Source organism: Piliocolobus tephrosceles, chromosome 5 (genome assembly GCF_002776525.5).
Source record: "Piliocolobus tephrosceles isolate RC106 chromosome 5, ASM277652v3, whole genome shotgun sequence".
Lineage (NCBI taxonomy): Eukaryota > Metazoa > Chordata > Mammalia > Primates > Cercopithecidae > Piliocolobus > Piliocolobus tephrosceles.
The window spans coordinates 53,309,935-53,332,729 of NC_045438.1; the positions used below are offsets into that span (position 1 = coordinate 53,309,935).

Genomic DNA, 22,795 nt, shown 5'->3' on the forward strand with positions numbered 1-22,795 from the left:
AATACACTGCCACTGAAATAAATGTGGCATTTTAAAGAAATCTTGAACATTTTAATTTCAGATGTCCTCATCCTAATGTCAAACATGACTAAGAGAAGCCACCCAATGCCACACCTTCTTCTCAGGTGATTCTTTCATTATTTCAGAACATAGGCAGGTAAAGTTATAATGATTTGAAAAACAAGGAATTCCAGGAGGATTATTTAGATTCATTCTATGTGTTGCAAAAGATTTAAATCCCCGGGGTATGTTTCAGTGTTCACTTTTAATTCAACACAATAATAAATTGTGGAAGAGCTGAATTGTCCAATGGTGAAAAAGACTCCCGAGAGAAGGAAGGGTAGTAAGAAGTTCCATCATCCCGCCAGGGGCCCGAGGGACAAGATTCAATTACCACTTGGCAGACACTTTCCGTGGAAGAATGTAAATGTTGACTTGCCTGTGAGATGACAGGAGAGAGGAATCAGGGCAGAGGGTGAGGCAGAATAGCAGGGTTTATTGTTTCTTCCATCCTGAGAATCGATGACTAAGGGAAAGTTCCTTGTTTTATTATAACAACCCAAAGGTTATGGGCATCATGACCATTCTTTAAAAAAATCCATCTATCTTGGGAAGAAAATTTCATAAGCTGCCTTGGAAAATACTCAGTTTGTTAAATACTCCTCCTTTTAGGAAATCCTTACATCTAATGTATATCCCTCCTATTCAAATTTCTAGCTAACCACTGTGTTTGAATTATATAGTGAAAAATACAAAATGTATTTAAAATTAACTTGGTATCTAAGAATGTAGACTGTGAGGGATGAAATCCTGACATAGAAAGTTGTATTGCTTTGCAACATGGAGGTTAAAGGAACGGTGTGAAGGTGCTACAAACAAATTAGAAAAAATAAACGAAAACAACAACAACAAGGCCAGGAAGGGTGGCTCATGCCTGTAATCCCAGCACTTTGGGAGGCCAAGGCAGGCGGATCACTTGAGGTCAGGAGTTCGAGACCAGCCTGGCCAACATAGTGAAACTCCATCTTTACTAAAAAACTACAAAAATACAAAAGCTAGCCAGACGTGGTGGTGGGTGCCTGTAATCCCAGCTACTTGGCAGGCTGAGGCAGGAGAATTACTTGAACCCGGGAGGTGGAGGTTGCAGTGAGCTGAGATTGTGCCACTGAACTTTAGCCTGGGCGACAGAGAGAGACTCTCTCTAAAAAAAACAAAACAAAACAACAACAACAGAACATCCCTAATACCCTGGCAATCACGCTGACTGAAAATCAATCAAGCTGTTGAAAAATATCAACAATATCAATATCAAAGAAGATAAGAGCACTACCCAGAGATAAGCAATGGTGGTTATCTCTGGGCAGTGCTGTTTATCTTATTTTTTAATATCTTTTATATTTTCTAAATTTTTTTTGCAGTCCAGAATTAATTTTTCAAAAGAAAAGTTATTTGCTATGTTCTTCACAAAAACAGCCACATATCCTTTCCTTTTCAGGCTTTCTTCACATTGATAATTTGAAAAATAATCTATTACCTTGAGTTGCTTTATTTTAGCTTGAACATCACACTCAGAAAAATGTTCAATATTAGTGAGCTGAAGATCCATCTCCGTGAGCCAGACCAGAATGCTGTCCCGCGCAGTCTCAAACTCCTCACGCTGGCCAATAAAATGCTGGAAGGCAGAGGAAAGTAGTAACAATTATTTTTATGAAAAGTCCTTATAAACACATGGAGATGGCACAATGAATTCCAGTGTCCTGTAAAGTCATTTTCTCAGCAGGCAGTGAGAAGCCTGCAATCCTTTGCTATAGCACTCCCCGTTTACTCCTCCTGCCATCCCATTCTTATAAAATCACTGAGATTGTGTCTCAAGACTGCATTCGAATGGCCCAATCCCATCCTCTGGCCTCTAAATTACAGATGAGGCATAGCAAAAACCTTGAGTCTGCGCAAGATGGAGGTGACGCGCTTTTGCAGGTTGTCCCATCTCTGATTGCCTTCGTGAACCATCTGTTTGAGGCTACAGGCTGAATCAGTGCGGTTCTCTCTGGCCAGGCGGCGGTACTGCTTGTTGATCAGTTCCAGCTGCGTCAGGCACTCGTGGACCTGTCGCTGGAAAGCCTAAGGCCACAGAGAAGCATATCAGTGTGGGAAATCAGCGAAGGACTCTCAGTAGTGGCTCCTGGTTTTCTTATTGTAGCCTCTGGGAGAATGGCAAGTTACACTACCACAGACGGAAAAAATGATGTCTAATAATGGTATACTTCCTCTTGTTAAAGCAAAGTCATTTAGTCAGCACAGCTTAAAGGAAAGGGAGTGAATAAATTGAAAAATATGAAAACGGGGAGTAGTAATAAATAAACACACATGCATACAACACACATATATAGACACACACATATACACACACATACATATACACATAGCTTTAAAAATAATTAATGTCCTAGAAACAAATATTTCCACAAAGCAAACCACTATAAAACATATACACGTGTGTGGAAATGTGAGTTTGAAACGTTCAAGAGTTCTGCTGTCAATATGGAGAAAAGAGATCTATAATGGAACTGTTTATTTGTAAAATATGTACTTTTCTAAAAATCTAGAAATTGCCTCAATTCTGTTGTCCATTAGGAAAAAATTTAAAACTACCTTTTGCAAAAGGTCTTCCAAACATCAAGCTATTATATGCTTTTAGGAAGAGTAATTTAGTAAAATACAAGTAACTTTATATTTTAAAAAATTGGGAACATGCTCAGTTTCTTTCTTGTTGTCCCTGTGATTTAATTAGGTTTTATAAAACATGTTAGAGCTAGTGTACCACCCTACACAGAAGCATCTATCTATTTTTGAAGCTATCCCAGGGACAGTTTAGAGATTCTGAAGGTAAAATATTCTTTTCTGCCTTTTCCTTGCAAATATGGAAGAGCCCTATAGCGTAAGAGTGATTTGGCCAAAATAAAATGAAGCTTTAAAAAAAATCATTTGTATGATTTATGACTGATTTTTATCTTGGCATTAGACCAAAATGAAAATTATAATTAGTAAACTGAACTGTACTCATCAAATCCCCAAATTCTGTTCTCCTTGGCTCATCACACTGTTTACATGTGACCACATTTCTGCCTCTTAAATCGCTTTCCTTCTGAGAGTTGCTTTCAGAGCCTTCATCCTAGGAAATCCTAGCTTCCAGTCTAAAAACCTTAAGTTACTTCTCCAGCAAAGGGAGTGGTAAGGAAAGTTCAGCTCTGGCCATGACTGGAAGCCACAGTACGTGTTTGTCCACTGGCGTAAGGTTGGAGTACCCCCAGGGAGATACCCCAGCACACCCACATCCAGCTCAAACATTCATGCGATTGGACCAGCTAAAGACTGTCCACAAGCACAACTTTGTTTCTGCAATTCATTTCTGTCTCTTAAGAAAATTAATGACAAAATTCATGATAAAAAATAAAATCAATCATTATAGAAGCTAAATATAAGGCTAACTTTTGCTTTAAAATCTGAGAGTCTAAAATAGCATCAAAAAGAATCTTATATAATCTGCTTTGCAGTATAAGCTAATTATAAAAGGTTTTAACCTTTATGAAGCTGAGTGTAGTAAGATGCAGTTGAGCAGCTCTTCCACTAACATTCATTCACGTCAAGATGACCTGGAATCTACTGCAGAGTTTACTGTGCTTTTTACTAGTAGTTTTCTAAGGGAATATCTTTTATATAGGAACAAAAGCATTGTTTATTTTAATTTAGTGGTATAGTGCATATAAATTCATTCACCATTCAGACATCAAAGTAATTCATTCATTTCACAAAGTATTTGAACATTTTTCTAGATTCATATACCGGTCCAAGTACAACCCTGAGATTTTAAACTCCATAAGAATAAAAAGGGAACTTCCTATTTCCCATGATAGGCCTCAGTAAATGCCTGGTTACCTGATGTCACAAGGTAAAAATGAATGCAGCTGCATTTCATTGCATTTTTATTCTTACTTCTAAACATCTCGAGGAATTGGGGCAGAATTAGCAACCGAGAATGGTCAGAATGCTTCTGAACTCTTTGCTGTCAACATGTCTGAGCACACGACTGCCTAGCAGTGGGAACTGAAAGGAAAAACACCTTCACATTTAAAAATGGTCAGTTTGGGGCTAGGTCAGGTCTTCCATGAAAAGGAAAGGCAGTGGAGAAGTCAGAGCTTCATTGTACAACAGTGACAGAGTGGACTTGAGATCGTGCAAGCAGGCAAGGTACTGGAATCAATTCTTGGATGACTTCTTTATGAATATGATTACACTACAGCTATTTTCGTCTGTTTTGGAACTTTCAAAGCAAAAGTTAGCCTTATAGTTAGCAGTGTAATTGAAAAGTTTTGGTGACTCAAGACACATATACACACACATACTGTGTAATTAGAAATGAATTATAATGAAAATGTTTTATTCTGTTCTAGAGCCAACTCTTTTATCAAATACACACACACACACACACGCACACACACACACACTCTGATTAGGTAAAGAAAATACAAAAATGTATTTGGAAGGTAGATTTTTATAGTATAAAAACATCATATTTTAATCATAGAAAGGATGCTTGATTGTGGAATAATTCTGAAATAAAAATCATGCCAAGATCCTTTAGGAAAACCTCTTTTTCCTCCTTCTTTGCCTACTTATGAGGTCATAATAAAGATGGCTGCAAAGTCCTCACCCAGCAATTTGAACAGATAACATGTGGTGAACAACTAGTTTAGGTCTTGGAACTCCAACTACCAGCTGGCTACTTTAATAGCAAAATAAGGATTAAAAATTTGGAATTATAAATCACCTCAAATTTCTTTAGTTCTTCCTTGGCAACTGTATAGATCACCCCAGAAGAGCTGGGAAATGCAGCTGTCCTTTCTGAAGTCTTCAGCCAATCTTCAAAACGTGAATAGTCATCCAGAAATTTCTGCCACAATCGCCATGTCTCTTCGATTCTGGGGCAGAAAATGAAAGAACAGAATCTGATTATTGGAGACTGTTTTTGCTCCAGAACCCGGTCTGATGCCTGCCACTGGATTAAGGGTGCCCGCAGAGGCAACTGTTGTGCCAAACAATAACCATGGCTCGAGCCAAATTTGACCAGAGCGCAAGAGAGACAACTGTTTGAGCTAAAATAAAACAGCTGTTTTATTTTTTAAAAAACATGTCCTGCAGCTCTGGATTTTGAATTAGTCAAATTGAAAATTATAAACACATCACATGAGCTGCCTTGGATGTGTGCAACAAGTTTAGAAAAGCAACAACAGGTTTACAGTGTGCACTCATGCCAGTGTTTTACGGAAATGAAAACGAAGTCTGAAAATCCATTGAAGTCCAACATTCAACTCACACTGACAAAAGTCAATCTATGACAGCAGGACAAACATTAAGCTTTCAACAGTTTGCCAGAGAGCACAGCCACGATGTCACTTTGTAACACAGCACGATTTTCTGCCACCTTAAATTTCAAAGGGCTTAAAGATAAATGTGTTTTTATTTAATTTGTAATAGAAGAACATTACTGTTTTCACAGCTACACATTCTGTAATGTTATGCTTCTTTGACAAGGGTGTACTTTTACGTTTCCGTGTTATTTTTAAACTGTTAAGTCAGACATAACTTGGCTTGTTATATTTATATATTACTTTTATATCTACTTATTTTCTCAACTAAATGTAGATAATAGCAAGTTTGGGAAGCCACAGCTATTTTTGGACATTGTAACCAACAGGAAAGAGTGAACAGTGGATACTCTGGGTGATTTTTATTTTCATTTTGGTCTTTCCTCTTCCCTGTTTCAGCATCCCAGCTCACTTGAGTCTCCTTTCCATGGACATAGCACAAATGTTTCTCCACCGCCGGTCCAGGTTTCTTGTAGCCTGCTGGATAGAGTCACACTCGGCATCAGTGGCACAGGCATCACAGTCGTGCAGCAGGACTTCACACAGGTTGAGGACAGATGCAACACCTGTACTGTGCTTCTCTATGTCTCTCTGAAGCTCCTGCAGGGGAACGCAACAGGCTCTATTCAACAATTACATGTATACAGAGGAGAGAAACTGAAGCAATGTCTGTTGATAAATGGTTAGGCTACACTTTGACAAATATTTAATTTCCCTGAATGTATGACATTTATTGAGCCTCATTTATGAAATCCAGCAAGCTTAAAAGTACTAGAAAATGTATGTAGAAATATTTTGGCTATGTGAGTAATGCCAACATATAAACTGAACAAATGAAATAGTTTACACTAGGAGTAAAACTAACTTCTTTAATCAATAAAAAAATGAATCTTGGCCGGGTGCGGTGGCTCAAGCCTGTAATCCCAGCACTTTGGGAGGCCGAGATGGGCGGATCACAAGGTCAGGAGATCGAGACCATCCTGGCTAACCTGGTGAAACCCCGTCTCTACTAAAAAATACAAAAAACGAGCCGGACAAGGTGGCAGGCGCCTGTAGTCCCAGCTACTCGGGAGGCTGAGGCAGGAGAATGGTGTGAACCTGGGAGGCGGAGCTTGATCCGGCCACTGCACTCCAGCCTGGGCGACAGAGTGAGACTCCGTCTCAAAAAAAACAACAAAAAAAAAGAATCTTGCCCCAGACTCTACTTCACAAATACATCACTTTCATCCCAATCAATCAATCAATGCAATACAGTCATCTCTTAGTATCTGTCAGGGGATTGGTTCCAGAACTTCCCTTCGATTCCAAAATCCACGGATACTTAAGTCCCTGATATTGAATGTTGTAGTATTTGCATACCTCCTATGCACATCCTTCCATACACTTTAAATCATCTTGAGATTACTTATAATACCTAATACAATGTAAATGCTATAGAAATAGTTCTTATACTGTATTGTTTAGGTAACCATGACAAGAATAAAAAGTCTGTACATATTCAATGCAGATCCAATTATTTTTCCCAAATACTTTTGATCTACAGTTGGTAGAATCTACCAATGTAGAAACATAGATACCGAGGGCCTGGACATATGCACGTGCTAGAGCTGGCACTCAAGAACTGGGTTTTAAGATCCAAAGATTTACATTCTTTTTTTAATTTTTTACTTTTTTTGAGATGGAGTTTCACTCCGTCACCCAGACTGGAGAGCAATGGCGCAATCTCAGTTCATGGCAACTTCTGCCTCCCGGGTTCAAGTGATTTTCCTGCCTCAGCCTCCCAGGTGGCTGGGATTACAGGTACCCGCCATCATGCCCGGCTAATTTTTGTAGTTTTGTAGAGACAGGGTTTTACCATGTTGGCCAGGCTGGTCTTGAACTCCTGACTTCAGGTGATCTGCCCACCTAGGCCTTCCAAAGTGCTGGGATTACAGCGTGAGTCGCCGCACCCAGCCGATTTGCATTCTTTTTTAAACAGTTAATTCCACCATCATTAAAAGGTAACATGGTTATCAATGGACGAACAAATAAAGAAAAAGTGACATATATATACACACACATACAATGGAATATTATTCGGTCATAAAAAATGAAATTACGTTGTTTGCAGCCACATGGATGGAACTAGAGGTCATTAGGTTACGTGAAATAAGCCAGGTACAAAAACATAAATATGACACGTTCTCACTTGTATGTGGGAGCTAAAAAAGTTGATCTCACGGAGGGAGAGAGTAGAACGCCAGATAGCAGAGGCTGGGAAGAGTGTTTTGGGGCCATGAAGCGAGGTTGGTCAATAGATACAAACATACAGTTAGGGGGAATAAGTTTTATTGTTCGATAGAGTAGAATAACTATAGTTAACAACAATGTACTACATATTTCAAAATAGCTAGAAGAGAGAAATTGAAATGTTCCCAACACATAGAAATAATAAATACAGAGGTGACGGATACCCCAAATGCCCTGACTTGATCATTACAGTCTATGCATGTGACAAAATATCATATGTACTCCACAAATATGTAGAAATACTATTTAAGGGACTATATCATGCATGACATCAGCAGCTTCCTCAGAGAACAACTTTTTTTTTTTGAGATGGAGTCTCACTGTGTCACCCAGGCTGGAGTGCAGTGACATGATCTTGGCTCACTACAACCTCCTGTCTGATTCTCCTCCTGATTCTCCTACCTCAGCCTCCCGAGTAGCTGGGATTACAGGCACCCACCACCATGCCTGGCTAATTTTTGTATTTTTAGTAGAGATGGGGTTTCACCACGTTGGCCAGGCTGGTCTGGAACTCCTGACCTTGTGATCCGTCTGCCTCGGCCTCCCAAAGTGCTGGGATTACAGGTGTGAGCCACTGTGCCGGGCGTAGAGCAACTTTTAATGTAGGATAGAAGTAAAATGTTTTATGATAAAAACAAAGCAGTGGATTTCCCTGGAGTCCCACAGTGTGAAATCTTCATTTTACCCGTATAAAATGTAAATCCAAATTGTACGTTGTTTTCTCTATTGAACTTTTAACTCCATTTACTCCAAGTAAGTTCCCATTATTAAAAGTGAGCTCTACCAGTATAATTTTTTGTTTGCAATATTCATCAATGTCTTTAGTGTGTTTTCCTTTTCTTTCATCAGGAAGTTCTTGAATCTGCTTAGCTTTTCTCTTGCTCTAAAAATTCCTCAATTTACGCAGATACCTGGGATTTAAATTCTTGTGTTGCTCTTCCTCTTATTTTTTTTCCATTGACAACATGTACGAACACACTAGCTATTGTCAAATGTCTAACAGTGCCTTTAATTCATTTTGGAGATTTTATAAACTAGACACTAGATGATAAATTCTACTAAAATATTTATATTTTTATAAACAGTCCTTTCAAATCTCTAACATAACCTCCTTCACTTACGTGAAAGAGTATGTCACAGGAATTGCTGTTCTAAAAATATAAAATAAAGTAATATAAAAATTAAACTTAGTATTTGCTTAAAGATAAATACAAAGACAAATAATTCTGTAAATGAGATTACCAAGTACATTTGAGGTCTTAAAGTACATTTTGTGCAAGGATATACATTTGGAAGGAGTGTTAGACCCCTGGACATAAACCATGCATTTAAGAAAGTTAGGATTTTTATTTCATTTTCCCTAAATACTCAAAAGTTTTTGTTAAAATTGATATGTAAAATGGCAACCCTAGGATTTGAGGGGATTTATAATCATCCGTAAGTACCCTAAGACAAATAAGTTTTAGGCTCAGCTTTAACTTTGTTTTTTGAGACAGAGTCTCGCTCTGTCAGCAGACTGGAGTGCAGTGGCGCAATCTCGACTCACTGCAACCTCCGCCTCCCAGGTTCAAGCAATTCTCCTGCCTCAGCCTCCTGAGTAGCTGGGACTACAGGCGCACACCACCATGCCCAGCTAATTTTTGTGTTTTTAGTAGAGACAGAATGATTCTTAAAAATTTTCCACAAAGGAAACTGTAGTAACTATGACATGATTAAAATAAAATTTATCACGCCCTGACTTTGTGTTAGGTAAGCACTGTGCTCAGTGCTTCTTCTTAGTAATTTGCATAATCACACTGTGTGGTGTGGACTCTGATGATTGGCATTCTATAAATCAGGGCTCTATAAATCAGATAATATGGGAATGTAGTGAGGCCAAGATCTGAACCCAGAAAGTTTACTTTTAACCACTGGTGTACAGGATTTTTTTAAAGTTTTAATTTAAAATTTAATTAAAAAGCTATATGTGCATATTTAATGTAGTAAAAAGTAAAAAACTGCTAGCAGGTTCTGAATAAAGCAGTGCTTTCCACCCCGGAGTCCACCTGTTCAGCAGCAACCATTTCCATCTCTTGTAGCTCTTTCTTCTGGTATTACTTCCACACTTTTTCATTTTTTGAGACAGGGTCTTGCTCTGTCACCCAGGCTGGAGTGCGGGGGTGTGATTATGGCTCACTGCAGCCTTGAATTCCTGGCCTCAAGTGATCCTTCTGCCTTGGCCTCCCACAGTATTAGGATTACAGGGGTGAGTCACCACATTTGACCTATTTCTGTATTTTCTCAGTAATATATAACTTCTCTATTTCTAAGTAACATAGCTACTGCTTGATTTGTCCATTTTAGTAATTACTTTATGAATTCTTCTTTAGTAGAGAAGAAATAAACTTCTACATGGCTGACTGAACTCTAATGACTGTTACAGTACAACTTAGAGCTAGGGTAATAGTCACTGTTCTCATGATTATGGTTATTTAATATTGTTCACATTTGAGGAACAAAATATGCTACGGTTATGTTTCTTTTCTTTTTTCTTTTCTTTTTTTAGACAGAGTCTCAGTCTGTCACCAGGCTGGAGTGCAGTGGCACGATCTCAGCTCACTGCAACCTCCAACTCCCTGGTTCAAGTTGTTCTCCTGCCTCAGCCTCCTGAGTAGCTGGGATTACAGGCACACACCACCATGCCCAGCTAATTTTTGTATTTTTAGCAGAGACAGGATTTCACCATGTTGGCCAGGATGGTCTCGATCTCCTGATAATTCATTTTTCCTGGATTTTACAATCCTCTCTTTCTCTCAAATTTATAATGCTTGCTTCTATTATCTCTCTTATAGAACTAATAAAACTCCTTCCAGAGTGGTTAAGCCCATCAGATAATCTAGCCCCTCCTGGCTCCTCCTGGAAACATCCCTCCTAGAGCACCCAGAACCCCTGCTCCCATCTGGACAGGTGCTGGCTTGGCTGCAGTACAGCTGTCATCAGGGACTTTCCTGCACCTTCAATCTGGGAATTCCCTTTTTCTTTCTCCTGAGTTGAATAGCATTTCCCCTCTTGTTTTAGTGCACATAGCATATGCAGCTTATGCAACATAGTAGCATGCAGCATGTGTAGCGAGTATGAAGTGTAGTTTCCTCTCACTTTTGTGTACCTAGCATACCTTTCATTAGCTTCCTGAAAATGGGTACATAGGAGGTAAAATTTTTAGATATTAAGTGGCAGGGTATAAAATTCTAAATTATAAAGAATTTTTCTCAGCTTTCTGTAGGCAGAGCCATTGTCTTCTAGCTTCCAGTATTGTTTTGGAGAAGCCAGATTTTATTTCATCCTGGAAACCTTTAGGATCTCCTTATTCCTTGTGTTCTGCAATTTTACAGTGTGGCTTTGCTTTGTTTTACATTTTCCTGGGTACTTATATGGCCCTTATAATCTGCAAATGCATGTTTTTCATTTTAGATATATATATGAATATATATACATACACACATATGTGTAATGTGTGTACACATATATGTGTAATCTTCCACAAAGTAGACAAAAAGATAAATATATGAAAAATAGGAAAGAAATATAGACGTAAACATAATACAATTAACAATAATGCAAGAGTTTCAAAATCCAATTCAATTATTTTATAAAAGTCTCCCCAAAAAAGAATAAAGAAAATGGAGAGGAGAAAATTAACATAGTAGTAATGTAATAAAAGATATAAATACATATTTAATAATAAATATATAAAATATATTTTATTACATTGCTACATTATTTATTTAATAATAAACATATTATTTAATTATATATATATATATATATATTACATTACTACTCTGGTAATTTTCTCCTCTCCATTTTCTTTACTTTTTTTAGGGGGGGGGTTTACAAAATGACTGAATTGGACTTTGAAACTCTTGCATTATTGTTAATTTTATTATGTTTACATCTATATTTCTCTCCTATTTTTCATATATTAATCTTTCTGTTTTACTTTGTGGAAGATAGTCTCCATTCTGAAAGCCCTTTTTTAAAGAAAAATGGCAGCCTATCATTTTATGAATGCAAAACGTCTCATTTCTGTGAATTTGTTTGTTTTGTTTTGTTTACATTTTCTTCCTCTCTCTACAACGTGTTTCCTCTGATTGCTCCTTTCTTTATTTCCCTCTGTTTATTTTGGTCTTTTCTTAATGGTAGAAGCTTTCTTAAGTGGTGAGGATTCTTGCCTACCCACACATGTTCAAGAATGAGTCAGCTGTAGAAGCACCTAAAGTATGTCAATAGGGAGGCTTCCCCGTGGAGAGTTAGGCAGGGGTCTGGACTTTTGCTGGGTTATCTTAAGTATCACTAATTGAAGGTACTTTTCTCTTGTCTGGTCAGTTCTCCAGAAAGGATGCTCCAATCTCCTGGCTAGGGTGGAAGCCTGGGTACTGACATAGCGGGAGCCAAGCTGGGGAAGTGGGATGGGAGCCCGACCATTTGGTACTGAGCCATTCACATCATCTCCCCATTTTTAACATAGTGACTCTCGCCTCCATGGTGTCCTCATCCCCAAACCCAGAGTCCTTCTGGTTTGCCTTCTCCAGAGAGTAATCATGTGGTCTTCTGCCTGAGTAAAGGAAGCAGAGTTCCCTGGCTGGCTGGGCTTAGGAGGAATCTGCCAGTCTCAGCACACCTTATTCAGATTTTCAAGTACTCTTCTATTTTACAGCTCAACAGGCAACTCTACTTTCAGCTTCACCTGATCTCCACTTTCCGAGCCTTCCTGGAACTCTGTGGCATGAATCGACTTTCTCCATCCTCCATTCTGTCAACACCATCACTGATCTATACACTTTCTATCTTGCAAAATTATGTTGGATGTCTGTCATCGCTACCATTTCCTCTCCTGTTCTCTTTGCCATTGTGGTTTTAACCTTTTTCCCTCTCTAGTATCATTTTATTGGGGTTTTAGTAGTAGTTAGGGCTATAAATCCATATGATCAATTTGCCATATTTAACTAGATATTTTGTTGATTTTCATACACTTGTGAAATTACAATACTGGCCATTTACATTTTAACTCATCACTGTACACATCATTACCATGTTCTCTGGAAGAATCTGGGAAGCTGGATGCCAACCAGGATCTCTATAATTCAATCATCAGAATCTCAAACATCACCACCCATCAGAAAACTTTAATTTCATAAAAATTAAAAAATATCTTGCTAACAAGTTTTTTTTAAAGGCAATGGAATATAGTGTATATTTCAAGATAGCTAGAAGAGAAGATTTTGAGTATTGTTACTACAAAGAAACGATAAATATTTAAAGTGATGGATATGGTCATCAAATTACCTCAGTTTGTTTGATTGTTACACTATGCAAATATGCATTGAAGCATCATGTTGTACCCCACACAGATGTACAATTATTATGTATTCATTAGAAAGAAAAAAATTTTAATGATAATTTTAATATTAAAAAAACTCTCAACACCCAAAACTGTATTGTAACACCTATTTCATTGGCTTAAATAATCTGTAAAATGAAGTAAGTACATAAACTATAAGATTTTAAAAACAGGAGGTATTTACATTTTATGGCATTTTAAAATTAAGCAACTTTGCTGCAACGGCCTAAATGTAATGGAGAGAACCAGAGTGTGGATAGAATATTCAAAGCAATCTAAAGGCATGGAGTAACGTTATCTCTAGTGGGGAATTTACAGTGTTTGCTACTGGCAACTGGAGTCTGATACACTTGGTAAGAATAAACGAGGGATCCCAGCACAGTGGCTCATGCCTGTAATCCCAGCACTTTGGGAGGCTGAGGGTGGGCAGATCACTTGAGGTCAGGAGTTTAAGACTAGCTTGGTCATCATGGCAAAACCCCATCTCTACTAAAAATACAAAAATTAGTCAGGCATGGTGGTGCATGCCTATAATCCCAGCTACTTGGGAGGCTGAGGCATGAGAATCGCTTGAACCTGGGAGGTGGAGGTTGCAGTGAGCTGAGATCACACTACTACACTCCAGCCTGGGCAACAGAATGAGACTCCGTCCCCACACCCTCCCCCCAAAAAAAAGAAAAGAAAAAGAAAAAAAATAAATGAGGGAGGGAATGGGAGGTGAAAATTTCTTCTGTATACATTTTCCTGGATCATCCCTTTTTGCTTCGTTGGGTTGTACACTGCCAGTGAGATGTTCTATCTTTGCTACACACATGAAGGTGGAATTACAATGTGCGATCTGCAGGTCAGGCAATCCTTTTTGCAAAACAAAACTTTTTCAACTTGAAAAATTCTAAATATGCCTTGTAATCTTTCCCCAAACACTATACACAGGACAAAAAATGAGGGGTGCTCCTTTCACTCTTTCCTAAGTGTATGGTAGTGGGCTAGAGCTAGTGACTCTCAAATAAGCCAATCTGTTAGTACTATTTTAGATACATAATTGCAGCTCAACCTTACCTACCATCTTAGAAGGCTTCTTGGTGGATGGATGACACTAACTCTACAATGGCACAAGCATCTTTGTAAGGCTGAACTCTGCTGTGACATGAAACCTTTTGGCCTCAATCGCCTGCCTAGGCAAAGCCCCCTTCCTCACCAGTCCTGTCTAGCTCCCTCTTGACCTTCCATCCCCAGGCACCATTTCATGCCCACCCCATCATCCTGGCCAGGAGGACAGATATTCCATGGCTTATTAATTCCATTTCGATTTTAAGTCTTACCTGCTGCTCATTAAGCTTTCTCTGTATTTCTTCCGAGTTACAGGAATCGTAGACTATTGGTTTGGCCAGCTCTGACTCAATGTGAGCGAGCCAGGTCCTCAGGCTGCTCATGTTCTTATCGAGCTGCTGCACAGCCACCAGGGTCTCCTTCAGCTTCTTCACCCTGTGGGCAGAGAAGGGGGAACGTCCCGCTTCAGCGAGAGGACCACTCGTGTTTCCCTCATGTGCAGAGGAGAACACTGGGCTTTAACAATCTTTTTAGGCAGAGAGTTAGAAACTCATGTGGAGGAAGCCAAAGATAGAAGAAAAAGGAGGATAGAAATTAGAGATGAATACAGACAACGGAGCAAGGATGCAGAGGAGGCAGGGGTCCAGGGCACAGGAACAGAGATAAATTAGTTTTGAACACAGTTTTCCCAGTGTGAGCAGGGTGTGATCACAAGTTTGGGAAGAACACAGGTAGTATTTCTCAACTCCATTACTACCTACTTAGAGCAAAAATCAATTATTGAGTCCCTGTTAAGAGCCTGACATGGCTGAGTGTACACAGATTGCTCTAAAGAGAAAGGTCATGGTGATAATAAGCATATGATCAATGATCTATTAGTGCCCTTATTTAAAAATTGCTGCTACCTTTAGACTATGAGTCTCGCCTTTTGGTTCAAGAAATATGGCCACCTAATTGGCACTGCTCATAACAGAGGTAAACAGCAGATGAGCAAAATACTTCAAGCTGCTAGGGTGTCATCTTGGCTCAACTGAAGAGGTATCTATCTTCTTGAAAATATGTCAAGAGCAACATGACTTGTAAGACTCTAGGTTTGAGATACATTTAAAGGCAGGGATCTGCAATAGATTGTTCTCAAAGATTGACAACTTACACTTAGAGTCATGAGATATTCGCTCCCCCTCCCCCACCCCCGCATTACTTCCAGGCTTTTAAAGAAGAGATTCTCAAGCTGGGATTGTCACACAATCAGCGGAGGGTGCTTTCAAACCACAGGTGCCAACTACCAGCCACCATCTCCAGATGGTTCTGATACGTTTCTCTGATCAAGACACACTGTTCTGAAGAAAATGTCTCATAATCAAAGTATTTTGAACATTTTGATTTATTTTTAGTTGTTTAAAATTGATATCATCACTTCTGTTTCAGTTTCAATAAATCAATGTTTCTCTCTCAAGTGAAAATGTAGTCGTTTGACAACATGATCGCTTTTCCTGTTTGTCATTTTTCCTCAAAGCACTGTCACATAAATGCTCTTAAAGGATTTTCACTATGGTCAGCTGTTAGTAATATCTATATTTCAATAATTGTAATTAATAACACTTCTATTTGAATAACATTTTCAGTTTGTAAAAACCCTCTTAGGAGTATTGCCTTTTATTCTTTTAAAAAGTGTGTATTTAAAAAATTATGTTCATATTTCACAATATATTCTATTGGTAGAAAATGAAAATATGTTGCATTGTTTATTATGACTTAAAATTCCACTTGAGATAAGATTTCCCCAATTAGCTTTATAAATACAAATTGTACCCTGTCCCCCAGACACTTCAAGGCATTGGCCTTGAACACTATTTCCAAGAACTTTTACATACAACTCACTCACATTTCTCTCATGGCTAAGACAAAATGCATCTGGGCATCAGTCAGTGAATGACAGTTTTATTATGGCTACTGGGTACAAAGCTCGTGAAGTACGTTTGACCAACCACAGCATGGACATGGAATTTTACATGGCTCTGGCCATAGTGCCCAGACTGAAAGAAGACTTTACCATCAATAAACCCACTGGAACAGGCCTGAAGAATGGCACACAGAACAGAGAGGTCCGTCCTGCTTTTACTTCTGTAGGAACATCTTTTCAGCAGCCTCTCCTACATGACCAGCTTCTTGTCTTCAGATTTCGTAGGATCTGAACACTTACTAGGCTTGGGGATGGTAACGTCATTAGGGTTTTACTAGAGGTCGGAGTGCTTGTTTCCTCCCTTCCTTATTTTAGTCCCCTGGTATTATTTATGCATTAATTGGTCTCTTCCATGGTAAGTTCCTTGGAAAGCTGGAAATCTGAGTTTCCATATTTGGCTATTTCCCTACCCTGGCCATGCTAAACTCAGGGCTTTGCACTAAATTGGGTACTGTTTAAATGGCTGCTAAACATTAATAATGAATATTCTAAGCGAATTGTGTTTATTTAATTAACATGCTTTCATTTTAAAATTTTTATCTGATATTAAGTGGGTATTAAATTTCCCAGTGTGAGCAGGGTGTGATCACAAGTTTTACTTCTTGTGATCACATTTTACTTCTAGGTTCAACATTTGCCAATGCTCTATTTGTCAAGTACTAAAATTTATTCATTTTCTTGGTTCAAAACTCACTTACAAATATGATCAAAAGATTCAAAGCACAAAAGGATGCAAGTAAACACCGTTCCATAGGACCATCTACATTAGAAAAATAAATTACGGGATAACTTTTGTAATATTGAATGAGTTCCAAGTCAGAGCAGTTAGTATGCAATATGTCAAGGGCATCATGACATGGAAACGCGTGTTCATATAGTCCATTAGGGACAAGTTCCTCTTTCAAACAAATGTGTAAATTTGCTAAAGTCAATGGGGGTGAACATTTAAGCAGTTCTTTTTCGTTTCTTAAAACAGTGCATTTTACTACAAATAGCAAAATGCAGTGTGCGTATGTGCTGGGGGAGCAGATGTGAGCCTGGAGGGCATGGATAGTAGGATTAATAAGCCTTGGCTTATTAAACTTGATATTTATTTGCAGGACAGGGATCACCCTTTTTTTTTAGGAGAAATGTCCTATGTTTCTTTCCATTATTTCTTTAAAGATAATTTTTGGGTTAAGTGTCACAGTATTTTTATTTATCTATCATCGTGAGGAGTCTGAGCAACATTCCTTTTGGTAAACATCCAGGATTATCATTCAAACTAGACACTTGCAGACGTCACATGTCTGGGTAAGTTTAGCAGCTTGAGAAATCTGTAAGTCCCCGCAGCTTATGGTTCTTTCACAGTCCAGGCACTTGACCTTTCTTGAAAAGGATTCTACTATGAAATGCAAATATCCAGCTTCTTAACACAGAAACATGTATATACACACATATATATATACGTATATATATACGTACCTACACACATATACTTAGAAATCTATATATATTGTATCTATATTTCACAACTTTCCTTCACAGTAATTTAGTATATCTGTAACCCAAAACAAAACAAAAAGTTCAAATTCTAAATATAATAGAACGAAAATTACCATTGGGTAAATCCTATTTATTTGTAGAAATGTATCTGAGGGATGATACAGAAAAAGGAAAATATTTTTAAAAAATTAAAAACAAAAACTCCTGTCACATTTTTATTCTAACTAAAAAAAATGAACTAAACATTTGCATAATGTGCTAAATTACTATTTTAAACATTAATCTGTACACTTTGCACATATATTTTATAAGCTTTATATTAGCGACTGAAACTTACTGACAAGCACAAACAAAAGCAACTTTCTCAAACACACAACATTTTCAAGAGCCCTGAAATATTTTTATTTAATGAAAGGAAAGCTTTCAGCTACAAAGCTGTGAACCAGCTAAGGCTAAATTTCAGTTTCATCAGAAGCCCATCCTTTAAATAGCAGATGATGGACTAACTGAGTCTTTTTCTGGATCGCTTTCCTGTGTCTCAGCTTCTCTACTCTAGCCATACTCCTTGTATGACGCATACGCTCCAGAGACAACTGGAATACCGAGTCATAATAAAGTCCATTAACCTTTTCATCCAGCTCTGCATGCCCAGTAGAGGTACTAGAAAACAAACCAACAAATAACTCTTGGGAGTCCACATGGCCAGCTATCTCCCAACACCAATCCTCTTCATGTAACGTTGGCAAAAACAGTTCTGGATTAAAGCTTCCAGCATTTATCCTACAAACCCCACGTAACATGAAAGCTATGTACAATGGAAGAAACTCAAGAAGATGCCTGCCTTGTGACATCGCAGTTACAATCTGGGAGATCTGCGTCCACACAGCCGTCCTCTGCCATCCTCAGAGCACGCAGGTCCTCTGCCACCACCATGAAGCTTCCACTTGCAAAAGTTAGACTCTGCAGAGCAAAAGGCTATATCCTGTGTGGGGATGAAAGTTTCCCCTTGTCTGTGTATAGAAGTATGAGAATGCTCACTCTAGACAAATGTTGGTAGTCTCTGCCCGATAATATGACACTGGGCAGTGACAAGTGGTCATGTTTCTAAATAAAACCTACATTCATTAACATGTGCCAGGCTTGATCTCCTGGAATGTAGGCCACGAGTGTAAGAAGGGGAAACAGCTCAGTGTAATCTGTAAGGAGGAGGAAGCTACAGGTCTAAAGAAAGGACAGCAAAAACAACGTTGGCTGCAGACACTCTGCTGTTCTGTAAGGACGGTCAACTTTGCTTGCGGGCAGCTTGCTATGCGGGGAAGGCTATTTAAGGAAAACAAATCATCGCATTGCAAACAAACAAAGTGTCCACAAGCACAGCAAATGGTAGTAGCAAAAGGAATAACTTTCTTCTTTTTTGGGTTCAGTATGCCAGCTCGGTAGTGTATGCAAGAGTTTTAGGAGTTGTTTGGGAAGGTGGGAAAGTACACGCTCTTTATCTTTGAGTAGACTATTTGGGCAGGAAAAATAATGAAGAAATATTATTCTCCCTTACATATGCAAAACTTTTGTCCTTTAAAAATGATGTAAGATGAGAAAAATAACATCTTCATTTTAAGAAAATTTAAAAAATAACAATTCATTTGCTTCAGGTGACTCTTTTTCTTTTATGAATTTTGAGTTTCCAAACTTTCTGCACTAAGCATATGATAACTTAATAATTTATACTTTTAAAGAAAATAAGTCCCCAAATTATTAATTCCTATAATTTAATAAAATATGACTAATGCTGGATGCTTTAAATCCTTTTGGGGATTAAAAACTACACACAAATAAATAATAAATATTAAATAAATAATGAAAATTTGCTAAGTTCTCTCCAAAAAGGACTACATGATGATTTGTAACTAAAATAAAACAAAGCATTTGGTTCTGGTCATGTGAGTTGATTGTTTTTATAACAGAACACTAGAGGAAACACATTTTCTTTATAAAAGCAATACACAGATGGCTCACGCCTGTAATCCCAGCACTTTGGGAGGCCGAGGTGGGCGGATCACGAGGTCTGAAGATAGAGACCATCTTGGTTAACACGGTGAAACCCCGTCTCTACTAAAAACATAAAAAAAATTAGCTGGGCGAGGTGGCAGGTGCCTGTAGTCCCAGCTACTCGGGAGGCTGAGGCAGGAGAATGGCGTAAACCCAGGAGGCGGAGCTTGCAGTGAGCTGAGATTGTGCCACTGCACTCCAGCCTGGGTGACAGAGTGAGACTCCATCTCAAAAAAAAAAAAAAAAAAGGAAATATACCTGCCAGCCTGGGTGACAAAGTGACACCTTATCACAAAAAAAAAAAAAAAAAAAAAAAATTCAAAAGATTATCCAGGCACCGCGGCATGTATCTGTAGTCTCAGGTACTGAGGTGGGGGGAAGACTGCTTGAGCCCAGGAGGTTGAGGCTGCAGTGAGCCATTACTGCACCAGTGCACTACAGCCTAGGTGACACAGCAAATCCCATCTCAAAAAAAAAAAAAAATTTTTAAAGAAAACCGTATTTTATATAAGAAATAAATTCTAGATAACATAGTAATTAAAGATATTACACTGTGAATTCTTTTATAAAATGATCATTCTTCTTATGTTAATATATTATTTTTAGTAATCAGAAATGAAAATATTTGAGCTGTGATTAAAGAAATATATTGGGTATGAATCCATCACTATAGGCAATTTTGTTTTTTTCTTGATTATGACTAACATTTAAAAAACCTGAAATCTTCAAAACTTTTATTGTCATAATTTCTTCAGTTTAATTTCTTTTACCTTATTTAGTTTTCCTCATGGAGTTAAAAACTTTGAAGTTTTTTTAATGCTTATTATTGTTAGCATAATATATTTATTCCAATGAACTAAATATGAGACAAGGCAAAGCTTTAAAGATATAATTATTGAAATAGCAAAAATCACAATGTTCATTGATACAGAAAATCCTAGATAAGTTGTGGTATATTTATACTATGGAATACTCTGCAGGATTTTAAAAGAATGAGACTGGCATAGATAGTGTTTTATAGTATACACGGTCCTTTCCCTTGCATTTTCTCATTGGAGATGTGGCAGTTAGTTTCATTAACACTTTGAAAACGAGTAACTTGAGGCTCAGAGAAGTTATTCAGTGAGACCTGGGCCATACAGCAGGAACCAGGTGGACTAAACTCAGGCCTCTTGATTAGTTCTGTGCCATTTCTGTGCTCATAGCATCAATGCATTGCTGATCCTTCCCAGGCACCTTCCAACTCGAACACCCTGAGGTAATACCAGCCATGAATTCCAAGAATTTAATTTCCTTTGACCTCCAACGTGGGTAGAACATCCTTTAAACTGAAAGTCCTTCTGAAGGCAGCTGCTAGGAACTTCACAAAGCCTTGCTTGCACTGCATGTGTGTTTTACCTCCACAGCCTTTGAACTCCCTCTGAGATGACAGCTGACCTTTATTGAACATATTCTATGCTTAGCAGTTGATATGGTTTAACTGTGTCACCACCCAAATCTCATCTTGAATTGTAGCTCCCATAATTCCCATGCATTGTGGAAGAGACCTGATGGGAGATAACTGAATCATGGGGGTGGTCTCTCCCAGACTGTTCTTGTGGTAGTGAGTAAATCTCATGAAATGTGATGATTTTATAAGGGGTTTCCCATTTTGCCTGGCTTTCATTCTCTCTTGTCTGCCACCATGTAAGATGTGCCTTTCACCTTCCACCACGATTATGAGGCCTCCCCAGTCATGTGGAACTGTGAGTCCATTAAACCTCTTTTTCTTTATAAATTACCCAGTCTCGAGTATGTCTTTATCAGCAGCATGAAAATGGACTAATATAATGGTTTACAGGTCCGATTTCGTGTAGTTCTTCTAATCATTCTTCTGAGCTAGCTACTATTATGATGCTCATTTTATACATGTGGTAACCAAGGTGCTGAGAAGATAAGCAAGTTGGTGAAGCAGAATCACACTATGACTCAGGCAGTTGAAGACCGAAGCCAATGCTTTGCTTTGTGTGTGCTCTCATTTGTGTGCATACACTTTCCACCCTGTAGCTTAGATTTGAGAAACTCAGTAAATACTGGAGTGATTGCTATGTGCAAGGAACAAGGTCAGGAGCTGGGATTACTATGGTGATCAAAGTTAGATACACTTACATTTTAGTAGAGAAAACTGGCTTAAAATGACTGATCACACAAGATTTCACATAGTTCAGGGAAATGCTATGAAGGAGAAGCCTACTGAGCCGATAAGAAGAATCTGATCTAACCTGGAGAGAAGGAAAAACACGAAGAACAATCAGGAGCTGGCCAGGCCAGGGGCAGGCAAGAGAATGCCCAGGAAGAGAGAATAGAAAGGAAGAGGCCCTGCAGTGAGGAACCCTTGTGTACTTGCATTATGACACTTATTTGGTTAGGGACCATTTTCTTTCTCATCTTTATAACCCTAGAGCAGGTCACCTGTTTTGGTAAATAAAATTTTGTTGGTGCACTGCCATGGTTTTCTATTTACAGATTTTCTATGGTTGCTTTCACTCTATAACAACATAGTAACAGAGACTATTTGGCCCACAAAACTAAAAATATTTACTATCTGGTCCTCTATAGAAAACATTTGCCAACCTCTGCCCTATAGCAAGAAGCATAGTACTTCATATACAGTAGGCATTCAATAATTTTAAAAAATTGTTTGTTTCTACTCCTATAAAATGTTGAGGCAATTATAATAAACATAGAGATTAAAAACAACCAGTCACAAAAGGCCACATATTATATGATCTATGTACATGAACTATTCAGAACAGGTACACATGTAGAAACAGAAAGTAGACTAGTGGTTTCCTAGGGCTGGGAGAAGTGGGGAAGGAAGAAGACGGAAAAATGAGTGACAGCTAATGGGTAACTGTTTTTATTTGGGACTGATGAAAGTGCTTTAAAATTGATTAGAGTAATATACACACAGCTTTATAAATATGCTAAACTCACTGAATTACATGCTTTAGATAGGTAAGTTATATGGCATGTGGATTATATCCCCAAAAAAGCTGCTATTGAAAAAAAAAAAACAAAAAGATAAGAGCCAAATAACTAAAGTATGCTTTTGCCTTGGTGATGAGGATTTAGGTTTAGCAGAGAGAAAAAGAATTTTCTCTATTACAAGGTCCA

General features: G+C 38.2%; 1 protein-coding gene across 4 annotated transcripts in view; it reads right to left on the reverse strand.

Annotated features, from left to right (window-relative positions):
* The window catches only part of SYNE1 (spectrin repeat containing nuclear envelope protein 1), a 524,167-nt gene that overhangs the window by 28,261 nt on the left and 473,111 nt on the right, over positions 1-22,795 (reverse strand). For all 4 annotated transcript variants that reach the window (XM_026454397.1, XM_023206133.1, XM_023206131.1 and 1 more), the window contains 5 exons: positions 14,418-14,580; positions 5,839-6,026; positions 4,829-4,979; positions 1,939-2,121; positions 1,535-1,672 (listed from right to left, as the gene is read on the reverse strand). In XM_026454397.1, coding sequence (XP_026310182.1) covers positions 1,535-1,672; positions 1,939-2,121; positions 4,829-4,979; positions 5,839-6,026; positions 14,418-14,580 — 823 coding nt within the window. The remainder of the gene's footprint in view (positions 1-1,534; positions 1,673-1,938; positions 2,122-4,828; positions 4,980-5,838; positions 6,027-14,417; positions 14,581-22,795) is intronic.